This window comes from Lepus europaeus, chromosome 17 (assembly GCF_033115175.1).
Source record: "Lepus europaeus isolate LE1 chromosome 17, mLepTim1.pri, whole genome shotgun sequence".
NCBI classification, from domain to species: domain Eukaryota; kingdom Metazoa; phylum Chordata; class Mammalia; order Lagomorpha; family Leporidae; genus Lepus; species Lepus europaeus.
In genome coordinates, this window is record NC_084843.1 from 15,721,224 (window position 1) to 15,736,324 (window position 15,101).

The following is a 15,101-nucleotide window of genomic DNA, read 5'->3' on the forward strand; positions in this document are numbered from 1 at the left end:
CCATCTGATGGTTCACTCCCCAGTTGGCTGCAACAGCCGGAGCTGCGCCAGTCTGAAGCCAGGAGCCAGGAGCTTCCTCCAGGTCTCCCACGCAGGTGCAGGGCTCCAAGGACTTGGGCCATCTTCTGCTTTCCCAGGCCACAGCAGAGAGCTGGATTGGAAGTAGAGCAGCCAGGTCTCAAACCGGCGCCCATATGGAATGCCGGCACTTCAGGCCAGCGCGTTAACCCGCTGCGCCACAGAGCTGGTCCCTCCACTGATCCTCTTTCAATCCAGCTCCCTGCTAGTAGTCTGAAAAGCAACAGAAGATAGCCTAAGTGCTGGGCCCCTGCACACACATGGGAGACATGGAAGAAGCTCCTGGGCCCAGCCTTGCCCAGCCCTGGCCATTGTGACATTTGGGGAGTGAAGCAGCAGGTGGAAGATCTCTACCCTGGCCTGGGAGGTTAGACTCCTCCCCACTGCACCATGCAGCCCCCTGCACTGAGCCACTTGAAGTAGGCTTGGCAGGGAGGGGCGTGGGGAGACTCCCGGGAAGCACTGCTCGGTGCTGTACTTGGGACAGGGCCTCAGCCCCCAGAGGCAGGCCCTGGAGTGAGGGTGACCACAGTGGCAGGCCTGGACCTCAGCCCCCAGTGGCAGGCCCTGGAGTGAGGGTGACCATAGTGGCAGGCCCTGGACCTCAGCCCCCAGTGGCAGGCCCTGGAGTGAGGGTGACCACAGGCAGCTGCTGCAGAAAGCTTCCCTGCCCCTGTCCTGTTCTGTCTGCAGGCCGGGACCCAGAGCCGGATCTCAGGAGCCTCAAGCTGTCCAGCTGGGATTTACCTCCTTGCAGAGAGAGGGTCTGGCACTGCCTGGTGGGGATGGGGCTCCTTGGAGGCGTGCACCCTGACCCCAAACTCCAGGACACTGGCTCTCGGAGGACCACTGCTGGGTCCCTTTTGTAAGCTGCAGGCTGGCCAGGGGTCTGGGAATGGACGAGGGAGTGGGGCCATCTGCCAGGCTAGTGGTGGCACCTGTGGCTTGTGGACCACTTTGTGCAAGGACCTGACCCTCAGGAAGCGCATGCCCGTCTCCCTTCAGCAGCCGCTCCTGCCAGCCTGGCACAGTGCCCCATCTGCGTAGGAAGCGGCTGAATGGCGGCGTGCCTGTTTACAGGGGGTGCTGCTCTCTCGGGAAGGCTGAAGGCTGGTCAGAGCCTGTCTCTGGCTTGTTTCTGTGCTGGTGCTAGGAGGCCAGGGCAGGCAGGAAGGTCTGTGCTTGGACCCAGGTTGAGGCCTGGCCCCTGCCAGCCCTCTTCAGGGAGACCTGTCCCAGCCTGCACGGCTGCAGCCCAGGGACTCAGCGCCTGCCACCATGGGCGCCCTCGCCGCCCCACCTGTCAGCCCCTGTGCTGTGTGGCAGTTTCCCTACAGTGACTGCGGCAGCTTCCGGTTTAGCGTGGGCCTGGCCCTGGGGAAGCATGGTTGTGTCTCGTTTGACTGTGAGTCCTCCAGACAGCCCCAGTGTGACTCCTGTTGTAGGAAGAAGAGAAACAAGGCTCAGAGAGGCTGCCACATACCCAGGGTTGAATCTCCGGGACCCTGAAGCCTGGATTTAACTCAAGTCGCATTAACTCTAGGGCCCGTAGAAATAGACTTCGACTCCAGGCCACGCGGGACTCAGCTCCGGGCTTATTCCGAGCTCTGCCTGCTCACGTGGAAGAATCCAAGGTGGAGGCATAGAGGTGTGCAGGAAAGCAGGGTTTATGTGGAGCAAAGGAGAAGTGCCCACTCGAGGAGTAAATGCAGGAGAGAGAGGGAGAAATGAACAAAAAGCCCTCCAGTGACCCGCCAGGTCTGGCTGTGCTTTTATACTATCCAGAGGCCTAGGGGGTGATGTCCGGGGTGGGGCTTCACTGAATATTCAAAGGAGGGGCGGGGTGTAAGCAGGCCTTCGGTGCCACCCATTTCCATGTCCTTTTTCAGAAATCTCAGGAGTGTCATAGCTTTAGGTACGTGATGGGAGTGGGAGTGCCAGTCATGCTAATTCTATTTATTTATTTATTTTTTAATATTTATTTTATTTATTTGAAAGAGCTACAGAGAGAGGTAGAGACAGAGAGAAAGGTCTTCCATCCGCTGGTTCACTCCCCAGAAGGGCACCACGGCCAGAGCTGCACCGATCCTAAGCCGCGCCTATCTGAAGCCAGGAGCCAGGAGCTTCCTCCAGGTCTCCCACGTGGGTGCAGGGGCCCAAGGACTTGGGCCATCTTCCACTGCTATCCCAGGCCACAGCAGAGAGCTGGATCAGAAGAGGAGCAGCCTCTAGTCTGGAGGACTAGAACCGGCGCCCATATGGGATGCCGGCACTTCATGCCAGGGTATCAACCTGCTGTGCCACAGCGCCAGCCCCCTATTTATTTTTTAAGGATTTATTTATTTTACTTGAAAGAGTTACACAGAGAAGGAGAGGCTCAGAGAGAGAAAGACAGAGAGGTCTTCTTCCATCCACTGGTTCACTCCCCAATTGGCCGCAACAGCCAGAGCTGCGCTGATCCAAAGCCAGGAGCCAGAAGCTTCTTCCGGGTCTCCCACATGGGTGCAGGGGTCCAAGGTCTTGGGCCATCTTCCACTGCTTTTCCAGACCATAGCAGAGAGCTGGATCGGAAGTATAGCAGCTGAGACTCGAACCGGCACCCATATGGGATGCCGGCACTGCAGGCGGCGGCTTCACCTGCTGTACCACAGCGCCGGCCCCATGCTAATTTTATTATAATGACCTAAAGCCTGCAGCCATATTGGGTGTTTCCAGCTGGTGCTGGTTATAAGTTTGCAACATTGTGGAACTTGTGGTTTCCACTACACAGAAGGGGGACTTGGCGATCCTTGGAAGGCGCACAGAAAGGGAAGTTTGGGCGGTGCAGACCAGGCTGTCACAGGGGTCAAGGGGCCTGGCCCTGGCTGCACTGGTCAGCTGCGGCCGCCACAGGGGGGCGCTGCCAGACCTCAGCTCCTGTCCACTAACTGCCTCCCTACCCAAACCACTTCCGCGCCGTTGCCTGTGTTCTTTGCTCACATACCGCGCTCCCACCCCCTGCCACTGCCAAGGTCAGGGTCGTCTGAGACTCGGCACACAGAGCCCATCCTCCCAGCCCCCTGCCCTGGTCCGCAGCGTTCCTCGCACCCCCTCTGGCTGCCATGGGACTTTGATTTTGTCTCTGTGGCACTGCTCGCCATGCACTGGGTCAGGAGCTGTTGAACGTTTGCCACTCGGTGAAGCCTTCCCTGGGGCCGACTCCTCAAGTCTGATTGTGTCCCTTGCAGCTGGTGCATGAGAGCCATCAATATTTAGATATAAGAGTGGACATGTGGCCTAGCAGTTAAGATACCTGTTGGCCAGTGCCGCAGCTCACTAGGCTAATCCTCCACCTTGCGGCGCTGGCACACCAGGTTCTAGTCCCGGTTGGGGCACCGGATTCTATCCCGGTTGCTCCTCTTCCAGGCCAGCTCTCTGCTGTGGCCCGGGAGTGCAGTGGAGGATGGCCCAAGTCCTTGGGCCCTGCACCCCGTGGGAGACCAGGAGAAGCACCTGGCTCCTGCCATCGGATCAGCGCGGTGCGCCAGCCGCAGCGCACCAGCCGCGGCGGCCATTGGAGGGTGAACCAACGGCAAAGGAAGACCTTTCTCTCTGTCTCTCTCTCTCACTGTCCACTCTGCCTGTCAAAAAAATTAAAAAAAAAAAAAAGATAACTGTGTCCCACATCAGAGCGTCTGGGTTCAGTACCTGCCCCTGGCTCCTGATCCAGCTTCCTGCAGGCCCTGGGAGGTAGTGATGTCGGCTCAAGAGGTTGGGTTGCTGCTACACACGGGGGAGCCCTGGGTCACATTCCCAGTTCTTGACTTTGTGTGGCCCAGCTCCGGCCACTGGAGGCATTTGGGGAGTAAATCAGCAGGTAGAAGTTTTCTCTCTGTCTGTCTGTGTCTCTGCCTCTCAAACAGGTGTTTAAAAATATTTCTTAATTTACTGAACAAAGGATTGAATTGCATCATGGGAAAAATTTGGGATTTAGAAACCTGGTTGTCTTCCTCCGCATGCCATCGGTTAGTCGCTGTATTTTTAGAAAATATTTTGTTGAAATGCCACGCAGCTACCACACCAGCCTGACGCCGGCTGGACCCTTAAGCGCGTTATCCATCCATGCATCATCATATTGTGTGCGTGGTAGGCGCTGAGGCTCGTTTTGATAGGAGAAAGCCAAGGTCAGGTTAGACAAGACACCACGGCCCTGCAGCTGGCCACGCCCACACTGCAGCCTGTGGCCTGGGTGAGAGATGGAGTCGTGATTTGCCACGTTCTCCCTTAAAGTTGGATGCTTTCCCTCTGGGCTTCTGCCTTGTCCCACCCAAAGGGTTAACTCCAGGTTGCTTCCAGCGCGTCGTAAGTGAAGTTGCCTGTTTTATCTGTTCACGCCACAGGTTCCAGAACGGAAGCAGCTCGCTGTCCCGAAGATCGAGTCCCCGGAGGGCTACTATGAAGAGGCGGAGCCGTATGACGTGTCCCTCAATGGTGCGTCCCAGCCTCTGGGGCGGGGGTGGGGTTTGGGGGAGGGGACACGGACTGCTCCCTGATGGATGACAGAGGACAGCCCCGACCCCGACTCACCTGCTCAGGCCCAGCGTGCTCACCCTGGGCTGCAAGGCCTGGTCAGGGCTGCTGTTGGCAGAGACCGTGGCCCAAGGGGAGCACTGGCCACAGGACGTTTGGCCTTGAGTCTGGGCAGAGCTGAGACTGACAGCAGAGCCTGTCCCCCTGCAGAGAGGCAGGGATGGCACCCCAGGGCAGCTTTCCTGTGTCTGACGTCTTCTGTGTTTCCGTCTGGGCGTTGCTGGATTGAGCACAGAAGAGTGACAGAGGAGAGGTGTGGGCCACAGGGCATTGCCGCCCTGGTAAGCAGTGGAAGTGGAGGTCAAGCTGAGGCTGATTCGGGGTGCACGTTGTCTCAATGGGCTCTTGGCAATGCGGCTCCCACCACGAGGCAGGGACACACACCCAGCCATCCCACCACTCAGGTTCAAGGACAGCAGACAGACAGCAAGTAAAGCTAGAGTGCGGTGGGTAGAGGTGAGTGCCAGGATGAACAGGAAACAGGGACTGGGCTGCAGCAGCGGGAGTGGGCAGTGACTTTAGACAGTTAGGGAAGGCCTCCGTGATGGTCAGACTGTGGCTGGATCCCTGAATGACGTGGGACTGGGTCTGCAGAGCCCTGCAGGAAGAACCTTCCAGAAAGCACAGGATACGCAAAGGCCCTGAGGCAGGAGAGCTCTTGGCATATTTGAGGACCAACAGGGAGGCCAGCGTGGCAGGAGCAGGTGAGGTAAGGAAGAGTGGCAGGAGAGGGGCTGCACTGAGGGCTTTGGCTTCTCTCCGAATGAGGCTGCAGGCCCTGGGAAGGCTGCTGGGCGACTGAGCCCAGGCACCGGCTGACCGGCCTCTGTGGTCGGGGCTCACGCTGCAACTCTGCGTCCTTGGCCAGTGGTTCGCAGCCTGAGGAAGGTGGATTTCCATGTAGGGGCTGTGACATCAGACCAAAGCCCAGGGCGCGGCACTGTGTCCGGGCGCGTCTTGAAGCTGGAAACGGTGACTCACGCAGTGAGCACCTCCGTGCGTCCCAGGTCTATCTCTCGGGCGTGGCCCTCACCCGCCGGGGCCTGCCTCCTGGACACACCTGCGAGTCTGTTTGTGGTGCAGACACCACATATCGACACAAACAAGTAGTCAGAGAGACTGGGTTCTTGGGATTTGTCTCTTGACTGTGGCTCACCTTGGCTGTCGCCAGGGCTAGGTAGGGGCCACTGCCCGGACAGCCAGGAAGCTCTATGAACAAGGAAATCCAGAGCGTGCTAAAGGCAGGGGTGCATTGCCTCCGACAGAATCGGGGTGACTTGGGGAGAAGTGGTCACGCTTGGCACACAGGGAGGGTTGCACTTGAGTGACCAGCTGGCTCCGACCCCCCACCTGGTTGGGCAGCAGGCGTGATGCTATGGTAGGAGGAAGGAGGGCCAGGGTCCAGCCCCGGGCTCTCGCTGGTTGACAGCCTCTAGCTGACTTCCTGCCGAAGGCCAGCTGTGTAGGCTTCTGTCCTGTGGTCCCAGTAGTATCCCCAGCCCCATACAGCTGCCCTGGGCTTGGGTCCCCTTATAGAGTAGATGCTGAGTGATCGCCCTGGCAGCCTGTGCATGCCCGAGATGTCACACGTACCCCTTACAACATCTCATGCTGGGGTGATGCCAGCGCTGTGATAAGTGACCTCAGTTTCAGTTTCTGATCACTCGGCAGAGACCTGTTGTCCCTCGCGTAGCAGTCAGTGTGGGTGTTGCTGTGTCTCAGGTAGGAGCCCAGGGACCCCAGGACTTTGCAGCGTCCTCAGACAGCAGAGAGCCGGTCAGCTTCCTGGAAGTGCCAGCCAGGAGGGGCGCCATCACTTCTGCCCATGTCCTGTGGGTGACTGGCGGTCACGTGGTCACCTCCGGGCAGAAAGAGGGCTGGGAATGACCTCCTTGGCCAGGCTGTGGCCTCTCCTGCTGAGCACACCCCACCCCCCAGGTCAAGCACTAGCTGCGGGGACCCTGGGGCCACGCCTGGGTCTCTCTCTGTGTCTCTGCTCTTGGGCAGGTCCCTGTCCTCATCGTGTCTTTCTCCTCTTGCCTCTGTGCCTCTGGACATCGTGCAGGTCATGCTGGCCGAGTTCTCCCTACTGAGGTTCCCAGATGGGTGCAGGTGCCCGAAGGAGTCATTTACGCCACAATCACCTTGGGTACTGCTTAGCCCCGGAGTTGCCTGCTGCCTGCTTGCTCTCAGAGATGGGTGCATGCCCAGGGGACATGCATGTGTCCTGCATGTGCACGGCCATGTGTCATTCTTCCAGATGAGTGACTTAGGCTGCCTTCCACAGACCCCCTGCCTGTGGCTTTGGACATGTGATTGGAAGTCCCTGCGTGTGCATGGCTCTCTCCCCTGGGCTCCCAGGACTTCCTGCAGGACACGGGGATGGGGGTGCACCCTGCCCCTCAGCCTTGGAAGCCGAGGATCTGTTTTCAGAACACCCGCCCTGCGTGGTGTGCCGGGACCCTTTCAGGGACAGGAAGATTGTTAGGACGTTTGCCTTGTGTTTCTCCAGCGACTCCAGCTCCTGAGATGTGCTGTCTCTGCTCAGTGAGCAGGTGCCCCGTGGAGGAGGATGGGCGGGTGTTGGGATTCTCCATGGGACATGGGGGCAGCCGCAGATGAACAAAGCAGCCAGTTTCTTCCTGCTGTACCGTGTTGCTTCCCTCCGATCATTTGTGTCCCTGAAGGAAGAAGCCCAGTGATACTATGTCATTTTTATTTCACTCATTTTCTTTACGACTGACTTACTTGAAAGGCAAACTTAAAGTGAGAGAGAGAGATTTTCCATCTGCTGGTTCACTCCCAAAATGGCCACAATAGCCAGAATTGGACCAGGCTGAAGCCAGAAGTCTAAAGCTCCATCCAGGTCTCCCATGTAGGTGGCAGGGGCCCAAGCACTTGGGCTGTCTTCCACTGCTTCCCAAGCTGCATTAGAAAAAAACTGGATCAGAGGCAGAATAGCTGGGCCTTGAACCAGTGCTCATATGGGATGCCAGCATCACAGGCAGCAGCTTAACCTACTGTCCCACAATGCCGGCCCCTTCACTTGGTGTACAGTAGTGCAGTACTGACAAAATCACCAGTCCTAGAACCCTATCATATTGACTGTTTCAAGTTCCCTCCGTTGCCCTCCAGAGCTGTCCTGTGCGTGTGGGCTCTTCTAGTTGTGCTTTCTCGTGCAGCGTCATGTCTGAGGATCTGGCGTTGCAGACTGGCTCGCAGAGTTGTCATTGACCATGGCTGCATGGTGTGCTCCCCCGTGAAGGAAGTCACTCATTGCTGAGCCCGAACCTTCTGCTGTTAATCAGCACTTGCATGAATGTCCTCACACGTGGAGCATCCTCTCGCCTGTTGCTTTAAACACCAGCCTCTTAGGAGAAGCTCCCAGAACTGGGAGTGTTGGACCAGAGGGTGGGTGTTTCATGGCCCATGAAGCAGGCTGCCATGTTGCTCCCTGACAGGCCTGCCCTGCGAGAGACCAGGGCCCCACTGGGTGGCATGTGCTGTTTCATCTCTTTGTCCAGTAAACAGAAAATTATAAACTGGGCAGCTGTTTGTCTTAAGCCACGAGGAGGGGAATCAACACGCTGCTTTTGAAGAAAACTACTATGAACATGTTCAAAGTGTTATTTCTGGAAGTATCGTAACAAAATAAAATGCATTTTCATTGGCGCTGTCGCTACAGTAACTAGCAGTGACCTTGTTCTGGTCTTCTGCACTCAAATCCAAGGGTGGTCCCACTTCCATGGCACACAGGAACCCTGTAGATAGAAAGGGGCTTCTGGAATCTTCTGGGGAGACAGAGGGCCCGTGAGCTGGCCGTCTGTGGAGCTGCTGTGTGTGATCGTAGGTGATGGGCCCCTCTCTTAACTGTTGGGGCTGCCCAGGGAGGGAAGGGAGGTAGTGAGTTCCCCGTCCATGGGAAATCCAGACGGAGCGTCAGGGTTGTGGCAGACAGGGTTCCCGTGCAGAGCCTTAGATGAGCCCAGGAACCCTGCCCTTGGTTCCCTTTTCTCCATGCCCTGCTTTTTCAGGGATTGCTTGACTGACTGATCGATTGACTGGCCGATTGACTGATTGATTGATTATGCTCACATGGTTTTGATTGGCCTTGCAGAGAGCTCTTGAGGGCAGTGGGGGCAGAGGTGGGAAACTGAGGCAGGTGGTGCCCAGCGGGTGCCTGCTGAGTGTGGGGACTCCCGAAACAGCAGGAACGAGAAGTTGGTTGGTTGCCAGGGGCAGAGGAAGGCGCAGGGGACAGAGAACAGACTCTGGAGGATGACAGTGTTTTTTGTTTTTTGTTTTTTTTGACAGAGTGGATAGTGAGAGAGAGACAGAGAGAAAGGTCTTCCTTTGCCATTGGTTCACCCTCCAATGGCCGCCGCGGCTGGCGCGCTGCGGCCGGCGCACCACGCTGATCCGATGGCAGGAGCCAGGTGCTTCTCCTGGTCTCCTGTGGGGTGCAGGGCCCAAGCACTTGGGCCATCCTCCACTGCACTCCCTGGCCACAGCAGAGAGCTGGCCTGGAAGAGGGGCAACCGGGATAGAATCCGGCGCCCTGATCGGGACTAGAACCCGGTGTGCCGGTGCCGCAAGGCGGAGGATTAGCCTGTTGAGCCACGGCGCCGGCCGACAGTGGGTTTTTAAAAAGCGCCGTGGCCAAGAGGGGTCCTTAGGGATGGGGAGGCGGCCACCGTCTCCAGAAACTCACTTCCTGCAGCTGGCTGTTTGGAGTGAACGCGCCCTCCTCTGACCCTGGAAAAAACCAGACTGGGTGGCAGGCGGGTGGCCTGCTGACCGCACAGCCAGGCCCTGGGAAGACCTCCTGCTGGTCCCTACCCCCAGCCTCGACCCTGACCACCACCAGGCGTGCTTGCTTGGGCCCCTGACTGAGCCCGTTCTCCTTGCAGAGGACGGGGAGGCTGTGAGCAGCTCCTACGAGTCCTATGATGAAGAGGAAAGCAGCAAGGGCAAGGCGGCCCCCTACCAGTGGCCCTCACCCGAGGCCAGCATCGAGCTGATGCGCGACGCCCGCATCTGCGCCTTCCTGTGGCGCAAGAAGTGGCTAGGCCAGTGGGCCAAGCAGCTGTGCGTCATCAGAGACACCCGGCTCCTGGTCAGTGTGTTCTCCGTGGGGGGGTGGGGCACTGCCTGGCCCCCGGGGCTGAGGGCCTTTCCATGGTGGGAGACTTGAACTTCTCCCTGACCGGGAATTCTGGGTGGGAACCAGTGGGTTTTTTTCTGAACTGGAGAGGCCTGGTCGCTTCCATCAGGCTCTCAAAGTGGGGTGGTGACCACCGCTGCCCCCCACCCACCCCGTCCATACACCCTTTGTTGAGGCAGCCCGTTCTGCACCCCCCTCCCATCCCTTCTCTGTGTCCCGAGCACCAGAGCCCAGTCAGGCTCCCCCACCCCCACTTCTGTCATCAGTACCTCCCCAGACCTGCGCTATTTCAAATCACTGATTCCAAGTCCAGTCTCACGGAGGAATCAGAAGCCCTGGCCCTGACCAGAGTCCTGCTTCCTGTTGTTTTAAATTAAAATTCAGTTCATGTGCTGCCTTGAGTTCCCATGGACTTATCATAAATACCTTTGCATCGCTGCTCTGTGAAGATGTTGGTTCAGGTGGTCCCATTCTGCACCCCTTACGATGGTAAGGACCCCGTTTTCCAAGCGAGCGGCTGGGGGGCCCAGTGCTCTCAGAAAACCCCACCTCTTTGCTAACTCAGCATCCTCCCCACCAGGCAGACAGTAGGCTTGGTTCTCGTGCCCCGGGGGTGGTCTGCTGGGGAAGCCGGGGTGCAGAGAGGTGGGGAACAGGAAGCGATTGCTGTTTGCGTCTGTGGGAGACACAGATGCGCCCCCACGAGTGACAGGGATGTGCCCTGTGACTGCGTCCCCAGGCGATTTTGCTGTCCCGTGAGCTCCACAGCGAGCACGCAGATGGCTGCGACGACCCCAGGCTATATCCTCTCGCAGGACCCGCCCCCATCCATGAGGCTCACGTTGGCTGGGATGTCATCAGCTGGCACATGCGTGTCTCCAGGAGCTCCCCCTCCCCGAGGGCTGGAGAGAGCACCTGTCAATTAGATCATCCCAGGGCCCTGGAGCAGGGAGGAGGAGGCTGGAAGGGAACAGAGAGAACCCAGTGTTGAGGGCAAGGGCTGCTGATTAAGGTAAAGGTCAAGGCTCTGGGCCTGCTTTCAGTGTCCAGCCTTCTGGTTTGGGGGTAAAGTCGTGCTCCAGGGGGTCCTGCAGTGTCTTGCGACCCCTGCTTTGCAGAGCCTGACTTGGCCCCCCAGGCCAAGCAGTCTCTCGTCTCTTCCCTTCCAGTGCTACAAATCCTCCAAGGACCACAGCCCTCAGCTGGACGTGAACCTGCTGGGCAGCAGCGTGGTGCACAAGGAGAAGCAAGTGCGCAAGAAGGAGCACAAGCTGAAGATCACGCCCATGAACGCCGACGTGATCGTGCTGGGCCTGCAGAGCAAGGACCAAGCCGAGCAGTGGCTCAGGGTGAGGGGGCACCAGGCATAGGGGCACGGCCCACTGCCCCTCGGGGCTTGTCCTGGGGGCTGCTGGAGTTCTGGCTCCCACGCTGCAGTCAGTGGTGCAGGATCCCCAGGGCTTCCTGTGGTCTAAGCAGCGGCATTGGTGTCATGGAGGTGAGGGTGGTGCTGTCCCCTCAGTATGAATCTTCGGTGGCTCTCTGTTCCTTAGAAGTGGTGCATCTTCCCCTTCCCCTCCACCCGCCCTCCCCAGTTGCCAGATCTCCCGCGTCACTCTGGCTGTGCGTGGTGGCCGGAGGGCCTCGGGGACCTTGGCCTGTGCTGATTGCCCTCCTCTGGCCTCAGGTCATCCAGGAGGTGAGCGGCCTGCCTTCCGAGGGGGCGTCCGAGGGAAACCAGTACACCCCGGATGCCCAGCGCCCGCCTGGCCAGAAGGTAAGGCTTTGCCCTGCCTGGGGGGGCAGGGGAGTGTGCCGTTCCTTCCCTGTGACAGCCAAAAGCGATGAGTTGGGAGCCGCATTTCTGAATTTCGGCCCAAGGAGTAAGAAGATACACTGGCTGGATGAGGGAAGCAGTTTTGGCTTGGCAGGAAAATGGGTGAAGCTGGTGTGGTCCTCAGGTGCTTTCTTGCTTAAGGGGGAAGTGTTAGGGAGCCAGAGTGACTGCCCAGCAGGGAGGATTCCCTGTGTGGCTCTGCTGCCCCACTAATTCCCAAGGGAGCCATCGCAAGGCTGCTCCCCCCACCCAACCACCACCACCACAACTGCTCGGCTGCTCCTCTGCATGGGACTTGGCGGGACCTTAAGGGTCAAGATTGCTGAAGCTGGGTTGAGTGCCGGCTGCGGGGGGAGCCTCATGGGCAAGGCCGCGGCTCATGTCCCTGAGTCTCTGCAGGGGCGTCCCTGAACCCCAGGCACATCCACAGCAGCCACGGGGCCACTGGGTCTCCTCCTGGGGTCCTCGTCCTGGGCAGGCAGGAAAGCAAGAGGTATAGAGGGCTTGGCAGGGAGGAGGCCCTAGTTCCCTGCACGCACTGGCCGTGCCCTGGGGAGAGGCCACAACCTCGGAGAATGGCTTGGAGTGGAGGCGTTTACTGTTTTCATTCATGTCTTGGGCACTGATGGGAAAGCGCAAGTTGGGGTTGAAGCTTAGTCCTCCTAACGGGGATGGGAAACAAGGGCTTGTGAGCCTCTTGTCGGGGAGGCCCTAGCCGGCTCTCCAGAGGCCCTGTGGAGGAGGCTTGAGCAGAACATTCTGGATGCTTTGGGTGTTAGTAGTGGTGGCAGCTACAGTTTTCTAGGAACTGTTTCTAGTCCCCAGCAGCCCTGCAAATGCACACTGGGCATTGTCCCTGTCTGGCATGCATATGAGTGAGGCTCAGAGCACCGGCCAAGGCTGCAGGATGTGGGAGTCAGGACGGGACTCGTGGTCCACCCACGTGTACGAGGCATACTCCCCTCCAGAGGCCAGTGGGTTGTTGTACGGTCGCCTCGCGCTCCCGATTTGGGTGACTCCCAGCTTGGAGTCAACTCCCCTGGGGCTGCCTGGCTGCCCTCCCACCAGCATCAGAGCAACCATTGATGAGGATGAGCAGCCCTTACAAGGACTTGTAGATGAGATGTTGGCCTGAGGATGGGAAGGTGCTCTGGGCTGGGGCAGGGCACCCCATGAAGGGAGGGTGAAGGTGGGCGCTCCCAAGAGCCCCACCAGTGCCCTGCCACTGACCTGGACTTTGCAGTTTGGGTGCCAGTGGGGGCTTGGTCTGGTGACCCCTGGACTCTACCCGAGAGCCATTGATTATTTTCCCTCAAATTGTGGTCTCCAAGGGAACCGTTCCCAGCCAGTGGCTCCTGCTTATCTCTCTCTCTCATCCACAGCCAGATATAGCTGAGAAGTACCTGTTGGCTTCCGAGTGTGGAGGCCCCATGGATGGCTACCAACCTGAGATCCCGGAGACCAAAGACGGTAATGATGCTGTGGCTCCCGACTGGGATCAGGGGAGCGGTGGTTCCCCAGCAGGTGCGACTAGCCTCCTGGATCAAATACTGCCATGGAGAGATCCAGGAACAAGGGAGAGGTGGCCAAATTGAAGTTAGGTTTCCTGAAGAGGCTGGAAATAGAATGTCTCTCAGCCCTTCTTGTTTGTCACCCCTATTTCCAATCTCCTGGGGCCAGTGCAGTCTGTTAAGATCCTGAGGTGCTTACCTATCCCAGAAGAAGCCAATGTTCCCTCTAGAGCCTGGGGCTCCCAGTTTGGGGAGCAGATGCATACGTGTGTGTGTGTGTATGTGTGCATACATGTGTTGGGATGAGTAGATGTGGGACTGGTTAAGGCATGTGTGTGTGCACGTGTGTAGGTGTGTGCATGCATGTGTATCACAGGGATGAGTGGATGTGGGAATAGTTAAGGCAAGTGTGTGTGTCACAGGGATGAGTGGATGTGGGACTGGTTAAGGCATGTGTGTGTGCACGTGTGTAGGTGTGTGCACGCGTGTGTATCAGGGATGAGTGGATGTGGGACTGGTTAAGGCAAGTGTGCGTGTGCACGTGTGTTGGGGTGAGTGGATGTGATGGGAATGGCATGTGTATGTGTCAGGATGAATGGATGTGGGACTGGCTAAGGCACGTGTGTAGGTGTGCACACACGTGTGTATCACAGGGATGTGTGGATGTGGGAATGGCTAAGGCACGTGTGTAGGTGTGCACACACGTGTGTATCACAGGGATGTGTGGATGGCTAAGGCACGTGTGTAGGTGTGCACACACGTGTGTATCACAGGGATGTGTGGATGTGGGAATGGCTAAGGCACGTGTGTGCACATATGTCGGGGTGAGTGATGTGGTAGGAGTGGCTAAGGGTGCTCGAGGAGCCCAGTGTGATGCTGACCACCTTCTCTGTCATCTACACAGTCAAGAAGAAGTGTTCTGCTGGCCTCAGGTTGAGCAACCTCATGAACCTGGGCAGGAAGAAGTCCACCTCCCTGGAGCCGCCAGAGAGATCCCTGGAGACAGCGAGTAAGAATCGTAGCTGCCCCCAGGACCTGAGGGCTCCCACACTGGGCAGCTGCAGCTGGCCCCAGAAAGCGAGGCAGGGGCTGTCAGGGCTCGCTGGGAGCTCAGAGCATGGTTTGGGAGCCCGGATCCTGCCGGAGGTCTACACAACAGCCACGCATGCCCCTGGGGCCCTGTGACCACAGGCAGGGCCGGAGAGAACACGGCTGCTCTTCTTCCCCCAACTCGGGGAACTTCTGAGCTCTGTGTGCACCCAAAGTACCCTTAGGTCCAGAGGGCTGCGATGGGTGTGTGCAGCATCTGCATGGGTAGCCCTGGGCTCTCGTTCTGCCCCCTGCTACCATGGTATGAGGATAACGGGATGCAGAGATAGCCATGATCCGGCCATGTGTCCCACGCTGGGCTGGGAGGTGGCCGTCACTTTCACCTGTTGCTATAGTTCATCCTGGCTGATGTCTGGAGTGGCCACCAGCCCATAAGCATGCAACAGGTGTCTACTCTGCAAGCCAGTGTGCCTGGAGAGGCAAGGCAGAGGGACGTCAGCCCACCACATGAACATGTGCAGGGCCCTGGGGCTGCGGGGTGGAATGGGGTCGAGGTATGTGTGTTGGAGTATGCAGTATACCCGCACGGCCTGGTCACTGCCCTCTGGAGGGCGCCTTTGCCCAAGACCAGGAGAGCTGTGCTGCCCGCCAGCAGCTGCTTTGCAAAGGAAGAAAGAAAATGCGCTTTGAGATTCCCAGTCTCTGTGAGATAGAAAAAGTACCGTAAGTTCTGGAATTAAGATTCTGGAGAGCCGGCGCCGTGGCTCAACAGGCTAATCCTCCGCCTTGCGGCGCCGGCACACCGGGTTCTAGTCCCGGTCGGGGCACCGATCCTGTCCCGGTTGCCCCTCTTCCAGGCCAGCTCTCTGCTGTGGCCAGGGAGTGCAGTGGA

At 58.4% G+C, this 15,101-nt stretch overlaps 1 protein-coding gene across 5 annotated transcripts in view; it reads left to right on the plus strand.

The window, feature by feature from the left end:
• The window catches only part of AFAP1L2 (actin filament associated protein 1 like 2), a 110,801-nt gene that overhangs the window by 80,646 nt on the left and 15,054 nt on the right, over positions 1-15,101 (plus strand). For 3 of the 5 annotated variants that reach the window (XM_062214579.1, XM_062214580.1, XM_062214581.1), the window contains 7 exons: positions 4,458-4,548; positions 6,713-6,796; positions 9,558-9,763; positions 10,981-11,160; positions 11,499-11,588; positions 13,031-13,118; positions 14,064-14,168. In XM_062214579.1, the coding sequence (XP_062070563.1) occupies positions 4,458-4,548; positions 6,713-6,796; positions 9,558-9,763; positions 10,981-11,160; positions 11,499-11,588; positions 13,031-13,118; positions 14,064-14,168 (844 nt within the window). The remainder of the gene's footprint in view (positions 1-4,457; positions 4,549-6,712; positions 6,797-9,557; positions 9,764-10,980; positions 11,161-11,498; positions 11,589-13,030; positions 13,119-14,063; positions 14,169-15,101) is intronic. The other 2 variants (XM_062214582.1, XM_062214583.1) reach the window with 1 other exon arrangement.